This window comes from Dermochelys coriacea, chromosome 11, assembly GCF_009764565.3.
Source record: "Dermochelys coriacea isolate rDerCor1 chromosome 11, rDerCor1.pri.v4, whole genome shotgun sequence".
Classification (NCBI taxonomy): Eukaryota; Metazoa; Chordata; order Testudines; family Dermochelyidae; genus Dermochelys; species Dermochelys coriacea.
Window position 1 is genome coordinate 9,553,501 of NC_050078.2, and position 17,405 is coordinate 9,570,905.

At 42.5% G+C, this 17,405-nt stretch overlaps 1 protein-coding gene across 41 annotated transcripts in view; it reads right to left on the reverse strand.

Moving 5' to 3' along the window:
• Positions 1–17,405, reverse strand: part of CLASP1 (cytoplasmic linker associated protein 1) — a 290,372-nt gene that overhangs the window by 37,510 nt on the left and 235,457 nt on the right. For 23 of the 41 annotated variants that reach the window (XM_038421086.2, XM_038421084.2, XM_038421101.2 and 20 more), the window contains one exon: positions 353–496. In XM_038421086.2, the coding sequence (XP_038277014.1) occupies positions 353–496 (144 nt within the window). Of the gene's footprint in view, positions 1–352; positions 497–8,006; positions 8,103–17,405 lie in introns of all 41 variants that reach the window. The other 18 variants (XM_043504920.1, XM_038421081.2, XM_038421077.2 and 15 more) reach the window with 1 other exon arrangement.

Below are 17,405 nucleotides of genomic sequence, written 5' to 3' on the forward strand. Positions count from 1 at the left end.
AGCAGCTCAGTAACTTAGGAGCACAAGTCCCATTGACTTTCATACGCTTCTAAGTCACTTAGTCTCTATGTTGGCTGCACACAGATCAAAGTCACTTAGTCTTTATGCTGGCTGCATATAGATCAAACCTGAACAGAGCTAGCAGAGTTGTTTTAATGGTCACTTCAACAAAATGTCAAACAGACATTTCATTTCCAAGAGAAAGTGAACTTCATTAAATCTACTGTGGCATAATGCTGCTAGTAGGACTACAGGCATGTTACTGAACATCTGAAACAGCTGTTCATCAGTGAATTGTTGTCTTCTGCAACTCTCCTCTTTTCTATTGATATTAGCTGCATAAGCATCTCACCACACTAGTGTTACTGGAGTTCTTGAGATGGTTGTGTAGGAGCTTGGTAGCACCGTCTTGGAATGTTTTTGGCAAGGCACCAAGTAACATGGTAAACTCAGGAGTGTTCAGTTCAAACAGTGAAATCAGGACTATTTGTGCTGCCTAGAAAGAAGACAAAAAGGTAAAAGCATCCATCAGTTTATCTGTTCTAAGAGTTAGAATAGTTTGCATTCTAAAAAGGATCCTTGCAGTAAATGTTACAGATTTTTCATTTAAACAGAAAATTACCATATGAGACAGACACATTTCTAACACACAGCAAGGAAGCACTGTTGAAACTAAACATTTAGCAGTTATGCTTACAATGTATTTTTACATGGACACTATTTATTTTCCAGGCTTAAAGAGCTGCTCGTAGTTACAGTAATAAAGCCTTACAGTTCCTTCCTGCCCTGCAGGGTGTTTCCATTGAATACCACCAAGTTGCTGCTAGAAACAAAAGAAACCAAAAACAAAACAGAGACTTCTTTCAGAACTGAGTAATTGTAAGACTCCAAGACTGTAGCTTCTTATATTAGTGTGAAAGGGACTAATGCTCTCTTCACACAAGGGATCCACAAATCTGATGCAGCAGATAGAGAATCCCTGCTTTGTCCTTTACATATTAACCCTTAACTCCTGATGCCCTGTATTGCAGCTACCAGCCTTAAGAGCAAGGATGACCAGCCAGGGCCCCTTCAAAACCTAACAATGACAGAGGAAGAGAGGAATCCTCTTCCCCCTATTGGGTGTTGCATTCTGCATCTGCAGCTCCCTCACAGTCAAAGGGTGAAATTCTGGCCCCAATGAAGCCAATGGGAATTTTGCCATTAGCTTCAATGGGGCCAGGGTTTCACTCCATGTGCCTAAGAAGTCTAGAAGAATCATTTCCTAGAGAAAGTGAACTTCATTAAATCCAAGTGGAAATGGAGAAGGCAGGGCAGAAATGGCTTTTAATGGGAATGTGTACAATATAAATAATTGCTAACAACTCACAGCAGAACTGCACGGGCAAATTACACAGTCACATGTCTCTCACTAATATGGCCTAGGACTGTACATCCAGTACAAAATGCTCCAATTCTTTTTTCTCTTCCCTTGCTTGCTTTAGGGAAGTGTGAAGTGGTCTTAAAATTACTGATTCAGAACCGCAGCAGAAAACGAAAAAGAAGCTGCAGTAATGAAGGACCTCTAAAAAGAGCTCAGCGGCGGCAGGACGTTCTCCAGCCTGTTATTAGCTGTACACGACTAACCTCCGAAGTATTTATCTGGATAAAGGGCAGTAGTTTAGGCGCACAAGCCAGATTACATGTGCTTTGATGCACAAAACTGCACACAGACTCTGCAATCGCAGACATTTGGTTTAGAAGCTTTCTGGAATCTCCTTAGATTCCTAAAAATGAAGAACATCTTTAAAGGAGTTTAAAAAACAAACTCATGTATTCCATTACTTTGATGGTAACTGCACTTTCCATTGCTTCAGCTGATTCAAAACAGAGGACATCATTTTTAGGAAATTAAGGATTTTAAAAGTTGCAATAATTAAGTGTATTCAGTTTCTTATGAAGTGGAATCCATTGGTAGAGAAGGAACGTGGGTACACAAAAACCCTTCCATAGCTAAACAGAATGAAAATACTCCACTGTTTCAGAGTGAAAACTGTAATTCTAATTTTACTTACTGCTCCATTCGTTACTCTGAGAACTTAATAAAAAGGCCCTGCATTAAAAAAAGCACTTTTCATCTGTAGATCTCAAAATGACCTTTAAAGGTGGGGAAGCAGCAGCATCTCCATTTGACAGATGAAGAAACTGTGGCATGGAGAGTTGAAGGGACTTTCCCAGGATTGCACAGCAAGTCTCCAGCAGAGCCAATGAACAAAGGTCTCCAGCTTGCAGTTCCATGAGCTAACCAAAGAGCATGCTGGCTCCTGAAAAAATTCCCATTCACTTCAACACAAGCATGGCCTGCAGTTAGTTACTTGAAACTAAGAGTCCCAGGGTATGGAAGGAGCAGGAAAATTATTTTCCCTTGGTACTTTCTTCTCTGAAAATCCTAACTCCAGACTCTTCCTCCTCTGACTTTCAATCAACTGTGCCAGGGAGTCTCCTTATCCTGTACCCAGTGGGAGACACGTTTTGTTGTCTGTCCTGGTACTTGGACCTTTAATTTTCATCAACATATTTTCTGAAATGAAAACATTACTGCAAACAAAAGACCCCAAAACAGAATAGACAGCATATTGAATTGAATGAAATGATAATCATGAGAAAATACACACCCATTCATGAAATCATGCATACGCCCGGATTATTAATTTGGTGGTTAGGAAATCTACACGCAGTCACTAGTGCAACTTGACAAGCAAACCTTACCTTCAGTGAGACTTGAAAAGAAGAGGGGACTCGAGCAACGTTCGCAAGATAAGAACCTTTTTAAAAATAACTTGAAGTGGTTTTTCAATGCCTTATCCTTCAGTCCTAACTTGGGCAAAGCACCAGCTGAAATTAATGGGTGTTTTGCCTGAGTTAGGGCCACAAGACCAAATCTATCTACATTGTCTCTCAATGTCTGTTAAGCTACACTTGGAATGTGCTGCTCTGTGGACTTCTCTCATCACATAGCTCTTTCTATGGTAAGTTTATTTCCTACATAAATTGGTCCTGCTCCTGCCATCATTCAGTGCCTGGAACATCCACGGACGTCAATGGGAATTTCAGGAGGTAAGCAGGAAGCTACTCAACGGCTGGGTCCAAATTTAGGGCCAGACTGTGCCTGGACCTGGACACGTGCACAAGGCATGGGAAGGAGGGGAAGGATGCAAGAAACCTTCCTGTTCCTTATATCCCTAGTGCATGGGCCAGGCACAACAGCAGTCCTTGAGCTCTCCTGTGTACAGAGAATGCTCTCTCATAATGCCCCAGGACAGGAAGGAGTTGAAGCCATAGCAGAAGGGAGTGCAAACTTCTACGTGTGATGCGACAGGCACCTTCCCCTTGTGTTCTACAATGCTCCAAGATGCAGCATGCTTCTCTGATGCACAATCTCTATTAGAGACTAACAAATTTATTAGAGCATAAGCTTTCGTGAGCTACAGCTCACTTCATCGGATGCATTTGGTGGAAAAAACAGAGGAGACATTTAGGATAGGGACTTCAGGATAGGTTGTAGATCCTTGATGATGCGTTGGAGAGGTTTTAGTTGGGGGCTGAAGGTGATGGCTAGTGGCGTTCTGTTGTTTTCTTTGTTGGGCCTGTCCTGTAGTAGGTGACTTCTGGGTACTCTTCTAGCTGTGTCAATCTGTTTCTTCACTTCAGCAGGTGGGTATTGTAGTTGTAGGAATGCATGATAGAGATCTTGTAGGTGTTTGTCTCTGTCTGAGGGGTTGGAGCAAATGCGGTTATATCGTAGCGCTTGGCTGTAGACAATGGATCGAGTGGTATGATCTGGATGAAACATTTTTATGGTTGACTTAGAACAACGCTTCCTCAGCTCTCGTCCCCTAATGCCCCTACTCTACTTGCGCTACATTGATGACATCTTCATCATCTGGACCCTTGGAAAAGAAGCTCTTGAGGAATTCCACCATGATTTCAACAATTTCCATCCCACCATCAACCTCAGCCTGGACCAGTCCACACAAGAGATCCACTTCCTGGACACTACGGTGCTAATAAGCGATGGTCACATAAACACCACCCTATATCGGAAACCTACTGACCGCTATTCCTACCTACATGCCTCTAGCTTTCATCCAGATCATACCACTCAATCCATTGTCTACAGCCAAGAACAGACTCCAACGAGAGACTGCTGAATTGGAATTAATTTGCAAACTGGATACAATTAACTTAGGCTTGAATAGAGACTGGGAATGGATGAGTCATTACACAAAGTAAAACTATTTCCCCATGGTATTTCTCCCTCCCACCCCACCCCCCACTGTTCCTCTGATATTCTTGTTAACTGCTGGAATTAGCCTACCTGCTTGTCACCATGAAAGGTTTTCCTCCTTCCCCCCCCTGCTGTTGGTGATGGCTTATCTTAAGTGATCACTCTCCTTACAGTGTGTATGATAAACCCATTGTTTCATGTTCTCTGTGTGTGTGTATATAAATGTCTCCTCTGTTTTTTCCACCAAATGCATCCGATGAAGTGAGCTGTAGCTCACGAAAGCTTATGCTCTAATAAATTTGTTAGTCTCTAATAGAGATTGTGCATCAGAGAAGCATGCTGCATCTTGGAGCATTGTAGAACACAAGGGGAAGGTGCCTGTCGCATCACACGTAGAAGTTTGCACTCCCTTCTGCTATGGCTTCAACTCCTTCCTGTCCTGGGGCATTATGAGAGAGCATTCTCTGTACACAAGAGAGTCTCTAAGGTGCCACAAGTACTCCTTTTCTTTTTGCGAATACAGACTAACACGGCTGCTACTCTGAAACCTGTAATTTCTATTAGAGCTCCACCAGGGGCAGTGTGACTTTGCTTCATCCCAACATGGACCACTGCCTCATAGGCACAATTTGACTCTAATGCAGCAGTTTTGAGGACCCAGGTGTGCTGCAGACAAGTCCTGCTCCCAAGGTCAATGGAAATTTGCCATTGGCTCCTTCCCCTTTGCATTTACTATGGCCTACGTCAGGGGTTGGCAACCTTGGGCACGCGGCCCATCAGAGTAATCCGCTGACAGGCCGTGAGACATTTTGTTTACGTTGACAGTCCACAGGCATGGACCCCCGCAGCTCCCAATGGCCGCAGTTCACCAGTCCCGGCCAATGGGAGCTGCGGAAAAGACCTCCAGTATTAGGTACGCAAATGTCTATTTGGTAGTTTTCCGCCAACTGGACATCTAACGAAGGGTAGCATTTGGTCCAGGAAATATGTACTTTTATGTGGCACAAAAAAATGCATTAGAATGATGCACCCTATTTCTGAGGTGTGATACAACTAACAAGTACTTCTTTCAAAATATAAACTACTACCAGTAAATGGTGGTTCAGCAAAAGGCACTGAGACAGTACTATGGCTCTGTGGTTTTTATTTCAGCCTTGTCCTGGGAGAGGCAGCTCTTTTTAAACAATTCTCACCCACAACCTAGGTTCCCTCTAGGCTGAGTGACCGCGCAGCTGCCTATTAAGCCCCACGCAGGGGCTCATGGCTGAGGCGTGGAGAGAGGCCTCTCCCTCAGCATGGACCTGTTGTGGCAGGGAAAGGTGCCCCTGCCCCAGACTTGCCGCGTCCGGGGGGAGCAGCCCCTCCCTTGCCCAGCCCAGGCCCGCTGGAGCTGCTGTAGCCGGGGAGAGGTGCCTCTCCCCCTGCCCTGAGCTGCTGCGGCGAGAGAGGGCTGGGAGGGATCCTCTCTCCCCAACTCAGTCCTAGGGCAGCCTGCACCCCAAACCCCTCATCCCCGGCTCCACTCCAGAGCCCGCACCCCAAACCCCTCATCCCCAACCCAGAGCCTGCACCCCCCCAAACCCCAACTCTCTGCCACAGCCCTGAGCCCCCTCATGCACCCCCCCCAGAGCCTTCACACCTAGCTGGAGCCCTCACCCCCTGCATCCGACCCTCGCCCCAGCCCTAAGCCCCTCCCACACTCTGAGCCTCTCAGCCCCACCCCCACCACGAGCTTTGTTACGTGCACCAAGATGAAGGTGGTGTGTCACATATCGCTTCCATATTGGTGCACATAACAAAATTCATTCCACACATGGAAGTAAAAAAATAGAGGGAACACTGCCCACAACTATTTTTAACTGTACTGGTTTGTTTGTTTTTTGCAGGAGTAAACTGCAATGCAAACCAGGGTTCTGTCTCTTTAGCTAGGATTTTCTGTCCAAGATTCAAAAGACCATGTTCTGCCCATGCTCCAGCCACGCCAGTGGCGCAGCTTGCATTGACTCCATTAGCAGCAGGGTCCAAGCTGATGTAAAGTGGGATCTATTCAGTGCTAAAAGTTTTACTGTCGCAGCACTTCCTGATTCAACCTCTCAGAGCCTTCCAGTTGGGCTGTGGGTGAAATTTTCCTCTTAGATTTGAAGGGGACAGAAGCAGCACTCCTAAAGCTTTCTGGTAATCAGATATATACTAGCTTGAAAACATAGATCAAAATGAGTGTGTTTTCATTGATATTTAACTACTGTAATTGTAGAGGCCAATTTTTCAAAAGTGACCAGCGATTTTTGAGCATTTCAGTTTTTGGGTGCCCAATTTAAGATGCCTTAAAGGGGCAGATTTTCAAAGGGGTGCCCTTATAAGGTGTCTCAAGTTGAGCACCCAAATCATATTTTGAAACTCTTGGCCCTAATCACTAACCACTGGACAGTCATTAAATGGATAATAGTCAACAAACACACAGACAAACAGATTAATTCTGTACTTGCTTCACAAGCATTGCCCATGCAACACTCATGCTGAGGATAGGAAAGAGGGCATGTTATATGAATCTTCTCTCGCCTATGGGCCTCTGGATTCTGACATTGCATCAGCATTGTGCAAACTCAGCACATCTCCTGTCAGGGCCAGATAATCTAGATATTAGGGGTCATCTCTTAATGGACCAAATTTTCTGCTGGTTTAAACAGGAACAATACCCATTAAGTCAGTGCCTGCTTATATTAGTGGGGGATCTGACTCCATGTCGGGATGTTGGATCATAGAATCACAGAATATCAGGATTGGAAGGGACCTCAGGAGGTCATCTAGTCCAACCCCCTGCTCAAAGCAGGACCTAATCCCCAACTAAATCATCCCAGCCAGGGCTTTGTCAAGCCTGATCTTAAAAACATCTAAGAAAGGAGATTCCACCACCTCCCTAGGTAACCTATTCCAGATTACTCAATAGAAATGTGTTACTTCCATCATTCCCTCAATAATTATACTCTTACACGTTCCATAAACTTTTGGCTGCTCACAAAGTGCACTGACCTCTGCAAAGGCTTTGCTATCCAACAGCATCATATGACATGAATATTTAATATTCAACATCCCATTTTACACTAAGAGGAGTTGGTTTGTTGGCGAGCCAGATTCACTAAATTCCTATGTCCCTTACAATCTATCTGAAATATACAAAATCACTTTGAAACCTGGTTTGGCAAACTTCAGGTTACAAGAAATGTCACGATCACATGGGAGAATGAATTCATTTTAGGAAGGGAGCAGAATCAGTGTCCTGAGCTTAACATGAATGGCTTGAAAAGTCTATCCAGCCAGCTCATATAGAAAATTGCAGTTAGTCTGATCCCCAGTAACCATATCAGACCCTTAGGGTCAGCAGCTGGGTTAGGCTGCTCTAACTTATGCTGGGGATTAGCCTGACCTGCAGTCTGCCCAGGATAAGGGAAGTGAAAACTCCATCTTTGTGCCCTCTCTCTTGAGCTGGGCACTTCTCAACCACAGCCAAAACCTGGGCCAGACTTATCCCAGCTACAACTTTTAGACAATAGGGTTAGTAGAAAGACACACTAAAACCAAACTATTATTTCACATACACACACACATATATATAAATGAGGCATCGCTTTTTCAGGCATCCAGTTAATGTCTCTTTACACAGCTAGACTGTATTAGAAATCTAAACTGCAAACAGAAAGTGTATTTTGTGATTAGTGTACATCTGTTCAGTGTAGTCTACCTGTTTACATTTCTCTTCCAAGTTTCCTTCACCAGGCCCTGAGGAGGCTGTAGTTGATCTAGCTGGCAAATCCTCACCTACCCAACTATGCATGGTCTGGGTTCAACAAATAGGAAATGTGTTATTATTTGATAAGGAAGCACAAGATTTTCAACAACTAGCATCTAAATGTAATATATATTCCAGCTTCTGGCATGAGATGCATCTTCAGTACAGGTTGCTTTCCTAATTTGGGATTAATAAAAAAACATATTAATATTTGAATCAACCAGCAGGAAGATCCTAGTCAATGAGATCACTGGTTTTAAATCTAATTTGCCTTAGATCTCTGGCTCTGCAGCACTAGTTAATTTTTCCCAAATCCTTCTGTTATAACAACCCTTAGCACTCACCTATGAAGATGAAAAGCCCTGCAGATGTTCAGACATTAACTAATTAAACCCTGCAGCCACCATTTGTTAAGTGTGATTATCATTCTTACAAATGATAGACAGCAAATCCAATAGACAGAGATTTAGGAGATATGTTCAAGTTCAGTGTCAGTTTAGTACTTGAGAATTCCTGACTGAGTCTTGTGATGAGTTTACTAGCCTGGTGCTCTTTGCAAATGCATCTTACGGTGTGCATCAGGCTGTGGGAATGGCTACCAGTTCTACACTCCCACTGCACATTGTTTTATTCTTAATTTTGTCAGAAATGATAAAATTGTGTGCGTGTTTCTCTTTTCACTGCCCAAGTGTAAGGCAAGTGCGTAGATTTCCATTTTAAAAACAGCATAAGATATATGGGCGCAGGAATCTCTGTCTACTGTTATAGACTTAAATAGCTTAATTTGTACGGAATTATACTCTACCAGTGATCATGCAGAATCCACATGAGGTATTAGGCTACAGCAGTTTTGCATTAGGCTGTTTGCACTAGCAAGTATATGTAGATAAACCCATGTTGGTAACAGCTCCACATCAGAGAAGGCTGTTGCATTACCTGTCTCACTCACTTCCAACTGGAATGGTTTGCAGGCCTTGAGACTCTCTTAAGTGGGATTTTGGACAGGTGATTTAGCATTACCGGGGTATTGTTACCCCATATCCCTTGGCCAAACTGAGCCACACTTGTTTTCCCAAGTATGTTGATTCTGGGGCTCCAGAATCTGAAGGCTACAAGAACAGTTGGATTGGAGAAGAACTCCAAAGAATCAAAGTTAAGCACTTCAATTCACAACCAACTCAAGTCTCTTGACCAGCTAGCACTTACAGATCAGACTGTACAATGTTCCCAAAGACTTCAATTACGTTACTCTGTTTATACCCTCAATCTGAAAAGTAAAAACTACTTTTTACACAAATCTACATATATTCAGATGTAAATATACACACATACACACACAGACCACATCCAGATTATATATAGTGTATATATAATATCAGTATATATCAATATTCACATCATATACTTGTATGTGTGTGTGTGAATAGTTATATATCTATCATGTGTTAGTGTGTATTCACACACCCATAGATACAAACATGATGCCTGCACACACATTATATTAAACAATTGCTTCCTTTCTCAGAGATCAGTCACCCGGTATACCAGGTCTAAATTGTAAAATACTTTATTTTACCTAAATACCACCCTGTAATAAAAACAGATGTTTGTTGTATAAAACTGCTTTCAAGCCAAGGGATCCCAAAGCACCATGAAAATCCATAATGACCATTTTAAGGAAATGATTTACTCTAGGGACTGTGCTATCCAAGAAGCCCTAAAATTTTCATCTGTGAGCCTATGAATGTTTGAAAATCGGTTTCTTACAGAGTATATAATAAAAATATTTGGACTCACACAGCAATCCTGCCTCAAATTCGAAACAAACAGAAAAAGACCACCACATATTTGGAAACAAGACTGAGTACACTGAGATCTTTATTTTCTAACAATATTAAAGGAAATCAAGTAAAAAAATGCCAATTTTGAGATTTTTATTATAGATTTTCTCCCTCAGTTGCTTGTAAGCATAGGGATAATGTTGAAGTCATTTAAAATGGTTAGTCTTCGCATTCGTACACCTTGACTTCTTTAAAAGACCTGCATTACAAGGTGGACCTCAGCGGTACAGCCACAGTATCGTTTTAGTCCCCATACGGGTCTTGATGGAATCCCAAAACCTGAATCTCCATTGCTGGACTCTTTGTATAGCCAATGACACATGGACGGGGTGGGTCTTGGAACATTACCATACCAGAGCTCTCGGGTCACTTACACAGTGTTTGCATTTTACACAGGTGTAAATGTCTGCACAAGCTGCAGGGCAGTGAAGAATCAGACCCAAAAATTGAACTAGAGCTCCAAGGAGAATAGGTCTTAGGGTCCGTTCTGGCAAAGTGTAGAAGTCCATGGCAGTTGAGGGTGCTTCATACATCAGTTCCTTTATAGTAATTCATAGCACTAACACGCAACTCTAGATTCTAATGTAGTTCAGGAAACTGCAAAGGGAATGCACAGCCCCCAAATAAGACAAGGACAAAATATGGGTGTATAAATTGCCTCTCCTTGCAAAAAATGTGCATGTGTACCAATTGTGTGTATACATCCTGCATTTGCACACAAAAAACAAGTACCTGCACACACACAGGAACTGCCCAAATCATGCAGGCACAATGTTAGTACCCAGAGGCGAACATCTAACATTTGGTGCTAGCACAACAGTGTGAAGTGGTCATATTTGTTTACCATCAACAACGTGCATCTGCAGTAGCTTCTTGGAAATCTGATTTGAACCCTCAAAGCAGCATTAAAAAAAACCCAGCCTTTTATTCTTAAAAATCAGACAATATTCTTTATCCTGTTGCTCAGTAACGTGTTCAGGGTGCAAGCCACAATTACAGTTCATTAAAAGCCTTCCAAGACTACTTTTCAGCAGAGCTTTTAATTAAGTCACAGCAGTGCTCCATGCAGGCCAGGCACCAGATATACTGCACTTCAGTGGATTTTTGCCAGCCTAATAATGTCTCAAACACAGTCAGAGCAGCACCGTGGAAGCTCCAGGAGTGATTTTGCAGCTTTCGTCCTGTAGCATTGCTACAAAGGAGTCCGTTTGCATTTTTGTAGCAAAGTTTGTTCTTCTGGCCATTGCACAGGTCCTTATATAGCCTACCTATTTACTCCCATTTTAAACAGAGTATTACAGTAATAGCTGTATTTTAACCAACTCTTTTCTTCAGGTTTCCACTACTATCTTTTCTTTCAAAGTGACAATATCTGTATTTGTTAATATACTGGTTCCTACACCATAATCTTTAATGGATGACCTCTGTGCACTTCCTTGAGTATTTGCTGGTTTGATATCTTTCTTCTGGATTTATCCTTTTCTCTTGGTATAACTTAGAAATGGTTTCCTCTTGTTGCAAAAAAGCCTTCCTCTTGTTTTCAACATTATATATGACTTTTCATAAAATGGACTCACGTTAGATCTGAGACCTGTGCTCTCTCCCTTGGTCATTCCAAGTGCCTAAGAGAATCTTGAATAGGTTTCTGGATTTAATCCATCTCAAAAACTATTTTGGCTTCCAACTTGTTTTAGTTCATATGCACTGGTGAGTGAAATCTACACCAGCGATGGACCAGCATTAAAACAATTAATATAAGAGATTGATGAAGGCTCTACATTGAGGTGAATCTTGGTGTGAGTTCAAGTGATACCACACAGCCGTTTGTGCTTTTCCACTCTTTTTGCAATGGCTCTGTCATCTCAGTTGAGTCCCATTCTTCTGGGGTCTCTACATAGATTAGCTAGATTGTACCTGGGGGTCAGTGCAGTTGCATGAATGTAGTTGGAGACACTTTGCCCAAAGCTCAGTTTAAAACTAGAGCAGTTGAAAAAGTAGTGTTCCAAGTTCTCAGACACACAAGTAAGAGATGGAATGGTACTGCATGACACAAGGATGCCACAATTCCAGGCTTGTACAACAAACCACCTCGATAATCACATTCCATCAACAGAAATACCCTAGAGACATGTCAGGTAACTGGGAGATTGTCTTCTTTCCTGTGAAGGCAATGGACCAAATCATGGTCCAACTGAAGTTACTGGGAGTTTTAGCACTGACATCAAGGTGATCAAGATTTTACTTATTAGCAGGACAGCAAGCAAAGTGTCACGTAAAGCATTGGCCTGTCACCTTGGGGGAACTGGTTCTTGTTCAACCTGCACAAAAACATGTTTTAAATGCCAAGGTCAATCTGTTTTTGCATACCTTGCAATTGTTCTTCATGGTGTGGGACAACCCCACATTCTGAACTAAACATCTCTGTCCCACGCAAGCCTTCAATACAAGGCTTCTTTACACGTAAAATTTACCAGAATGCAGCAGAACTGATGAGTAAGGCTACGTTTTAGTCACAGGTATTTTTAGTAAAAGTCATAGACAGGTCACGAGCAGTAAACAAAAATTCACAGCCTGTGAACTGTCCTGACTAAAACTTGGGGGAGGGGCATCTGGGGGCAGCCTGGGGGTGCCACAGGTACTCGGGGTGTGGGGGTGGTTTACTGCCTGGGGGGTGCCACGGGTGCTTGGGGGTTGGCAGGCTGGGGCAGGTTTCCTACCTGGCTCCTGGCAAGCGCCGACATCCAGCTCCTAACTCCATGTGCTGCCTCCGCTCTGCCCCAATCCCTGGTTTTGCAGCTCCCATTGGCTGGGAACTGTGGCCAATCAGGGCTGAGGGGGTAGTGCCTGTGGGCGGAGGCAGCCCGCGGAGCTAGGAGCTGAAGGAGGGGAGTTCCTGTCGCCCTTCTGGGGAGCCCCCCCAGATAAGCACTGCTCCACACCCCAACCCTGAGCCCTCCACACCCAAAATCCTGTTGCTGGGTGGTGGGGAGGCTGCGACTGCGCCAGCAGCAGCCAGTGTGACTGGTCTGGGGCTGCCCAAGCTGCTCAGGCGGCTCCCAGGCCAGCCACACAGGCTGCTGCAGAAGTCACAGAGGTCTTGGAAAGTCACGGAATCCATGACTTCCATGACAAACACAGAGCCTTACTAATGAGTTATATACCTAGGGTCAAAATGCCTATCTGCAACCAGTGGTGTAACCACAGAATTGGATCTGACCCTGGAAATTACAGAACAACTCACTTCATTGTACTTAGAATATTTTCCCACATAGGGCCTGATCTTGAAATACAAATTCAATGGGAGTTCTGCCTGAGTAAGGACTACATGGTAACTCCCCATGAAATATCAGTAGTTACATGCTAATGTATTGATAACTGCAATTTACCCACATCACCACTATTTGCATTGCAATTTTGTGTCACTTTTCCTGAATGGTGATAACAACATCCAGATCTTAAATAGCACTTTGTCATCAGTAGCTCTTTACAAAGTGCTTTACGAAGGAGTTCAGAATCATTATTCCCATTTCACAGATGAGAAACTGAGGCACAAAAGAGATGAATGACTTGCCCAAGGTCAGGCAGCAGACTAGCAGCAGCCCCCCGTAATAGAATCCAGGTCTTCTGAGGCCCTGTCCAATGCTCTATCTACAACGTCACACTGCTTCTGAATAGTATCACCCAAACAATGAACTTTACTGAAACTGACAGTAATTTACATGCTTACATTACAGCCATAGTTTGCCCTCAAATACCCACGCACAATTCCATTGCATCTGAGAACAAAATCTGATCCATGCACCACAAAACCTGCTTTACACAGACAGCATGATCTATGATGCAGAGGACAGTTTTTGTTCTGCACACACTAAATTGCCTTTCACCCCTTTTTAGTATGGTTTCTAGCAAGTTACTCCTAGCTCATATGCAGCCAAGTAAATACTCTCTTGTGTTAGTCTTTAAAAGCAGGGGAAATATTTACCCCTTAACACTCTGGATATCATTGCAGTTCCCCCTGTTTTAAAAATTAAGCTTAACAGTTTTACCATGCACAATTTATTGACAAAGTCAATAGTTTTTCATTGTGAACTGAACATACATTCATTTCCATTTCACTGTGAGGTGGAATCATGACATTTCATAAATACTAATTGGTGTTAACTACTCATTTCTTTAAAGTAGATCACAGCTTTTTAAAGCTACAGTGGGTCATAAGTTTAGGTATAGGTATTACCTATGCACAAGTATAAACTGCCTCGGGAGACACGAAGGAATGTTTGGAATATTGGTATAGAAGGTACAGTTTGCGCAGGAAGGACAGGCAGGTAAAAATGGAAGGACACGTTGTCTCGTATATAAAAGGTGTATACACTTGCACTGAGATTGAGGTGGAAATAAGAGACAGACTTTTTGAAAGTCTCTGGGTAAGTATAAAAGGGGTAAAAAACCAAGGGTGATGTCATGTTAGGAGTCTATTATAGACCATCTAACCAGGAAGAAGTGGATGAGGCTTTTATTAAATAACTAACAAAATCATCCAAAGAACAGGACTTGGTGGTGATGGGGGTCTTCAACTCCCCAGACAGCTGTTGGGAAAATAAGAAAGCCAGGCACAAACTATCCGATAAGTTTTTGCAATGTATTTGAGAAAATTTTTATTTCAGAAGGTGGAGAAAGTCACCAGGGAGAGGCTGTTCTAGATTTAATTTTGGCAAATAGGGAGAAACTGGTTGAGAATTTGAAAGTGGAAGGCAGCTTGGGTGAAAGTGATCATGAAATGATAGAGTTCATGATTCTAAGGAATGGTAGGTGGGAAAACAGCATAATAAAGATAATAGAATTCAAGAAGGCAGACTTTAGCAAACTCAGGGAGTTGGTAAACAAGTCTAAGGGGAAAACAGTTCAAGAGATTTGGCAGTTTTTCAAGGAGATATTATTAAGGGCACAAGAGCAAACTATCCCACTGTGTAGTAAAGGTAGAACGTATGGCAAGAGACCAGCCGGGCTTAGCCAGGAGATCTACAGTGATCTGAAACTCAAAAAAAGAGTCCTACAAAAAGTGGAAGCTAGGTCAAATTACGAAGGATGAATATAAACAAATCACACAAGTACCTTGGGACAAAATGAGAAAGGCTAAGGCACAAAACGAGATTAAGCTAGCTAGAGACATAGAGAGTAACAAGAAAACATTCTACAAATACATTAGAAGAACGAGGAAGATCAAGGACAGGGTAGGCCCATTACTCAATGGGGTGGGAAAGACAATAACAGAACATATGGAAATGGGAAAAGTGTTGAATGCCTCTTTTGTTTCAGTTTTCACCAAAAAAGGTTAGTAGCGATTGGACATCTAACATAGTGAATGCCAATGAAAATGAGGTAGTCCTAGAATACTCAAGGAGCTCACTGAGGAGATGTCTGAGCCATTAGTGATTATCTTCAAAACTCATGCAATATGGGAGAGATTCCAGAGGACTGGAAGAGGGCAGATACAGTGCTAATCTATAAATAGGGGAATAAGGGCAACCCGGGGAATTACAGACCAGTCACCTTAACTTCAATACCCAGAAAGATAATGGAGCAAATAATTAAGCAAACACCTAGAAGATAATAAGGTGATAAGAAACAGTCAGCATGGATTTATCAAGAACAAATCATGTCAAACCAACCTAACAGCTTTGTGGATGGGGGGAAGCGGTAGATGTGGTATATATCTTGACTTTAGTAAGGCTTTTGATACAAACTAGGGAAATAGAACCTAGGTGGAGCTACTATAAAGGTGGGTGCATAACTGGTTGGAAAACCATTCCTAGAGAGAAAAGGAGTACTTGTTGCACCTTAAAGACTAACAAATTTATTTGAGCATAAGCTTTCGTGAGCTACAGCTCACTTCATCAGATGCATGATGTAGCTCACGAAAACTTATGCTCAAATAAATTTGTTAGTCTCTAAGGTGCCACAAGTACTCCTTTTCTTTTTGCGGATACAGACTAACCCGGCTGCTACTCTGAAACCATTCCCAGAGAGTAATCATCAGTGGTTCACAGTCAAGCTTGAAGGGCATATCGAATGGCATCCCGCAGAAATCAGTCTTGGGTCCAGTTCTGTTCAATATCTTGATAAATTATTTAGATAATGGCATAGAGAGTACACTTATAAGCATGCAGACGATGCCAAGATGGGAGGGGAGGGGGCTTGCAAGTGCTTTGGAGGGTAGGTTTAAAATTCAAAATGATTTGGACAAACTGAGAAATGGTCTGAATTAAACAGGATTAAATTCAATAAGAACAAATGTGAAGTACTCCACTTAGGATGGAACCCATCAGTTGCACTTACACAAAATGGGAAATGATTGCCAGGGAAGGAGTAGTGCAGACAGTGATGTGGAGACAGTGGATCACAAGCTAAATATGAGTCAACAGTATAACACTGTTCCAAAAAAAAGCAAACATCATTCTGGGATGTATCAGCAGGATTGTTGTAAGCAACCCATGAGAAGTAATTCTTCCACTCTACTCCACGCTGATTAGGCCTCAGCTGGAGTATTGTGTCCAGTTCTAGGAGCTACATTTCAGGAAAGATGTGGATAAATTGGAGAAAGTCCAAAGAAGAGCAACAAAAATGATTAAAGGTCTAGAAAACATGACATAAAGGCTTCTTCAATTATTATCAATAATAATTATTTCTATTACACCAGTCAGGGCCCCACTGTGTCAGGCACTATCCAATATATAGAAGACATCCCTGCCCAATAGCACGTACAGTTTGAGGCCCTGTCTACATTGGGAGTTTTGTACCAGTGTAGCTACCATGATGTAGTTGCACCAGTACAAACCCCTAGTGTACAAGCACCGCACCACTGTAATGCGTGACTTGTCCATAGGGAGCAAAAGTGGTTCCCATTACATGGGCTGTGTGAACTGAGCTGATGGTATCAATCCATTTCCTGCTGGACAAATGACCACAACAGTTTATACTAAATTAGAACCCTTCTTGGCAGTCTCCAAAGTACAGGCATGTAGTTACTTGGAGACTGAACTCTCCTTGTCACTCTCGAGATAGTCGCCACATTTCTGTTTGCAGGGAAGTTTGCATTTCAGACATCTGTTCTGTAGCCAGAGAACCTCAGTCTTCAGGGCTGGCAAGCTGACCCCTTTCACGTGCACTAAATTCACTAAAGGACTGACCTTTTGCTTCAGGCTCCTCCAGAATAAAAATAAATCTTTTTGATGCAAAATTTTGGTATTCTATTCCACATTCTCAACAAAACATGTTGTTAATCTGTGTTCTTCAGAGCAAATTTTGCCTGTTTAAACTGGCCCATGATCATTCAGTTCATTATTGTATCATGAATTTAACAACTTCAATGACTGCAACCTTGCCAGAGACAAGGGCTGATGATTCTGCATAAACCATTTGCTGCTGCTAACCAGAGTCACATCCAGAGCCTGCAATTTGCATGGTGTGCCTCCTGACATTAATGGGTTATTTATTTATATATAAAGGCATC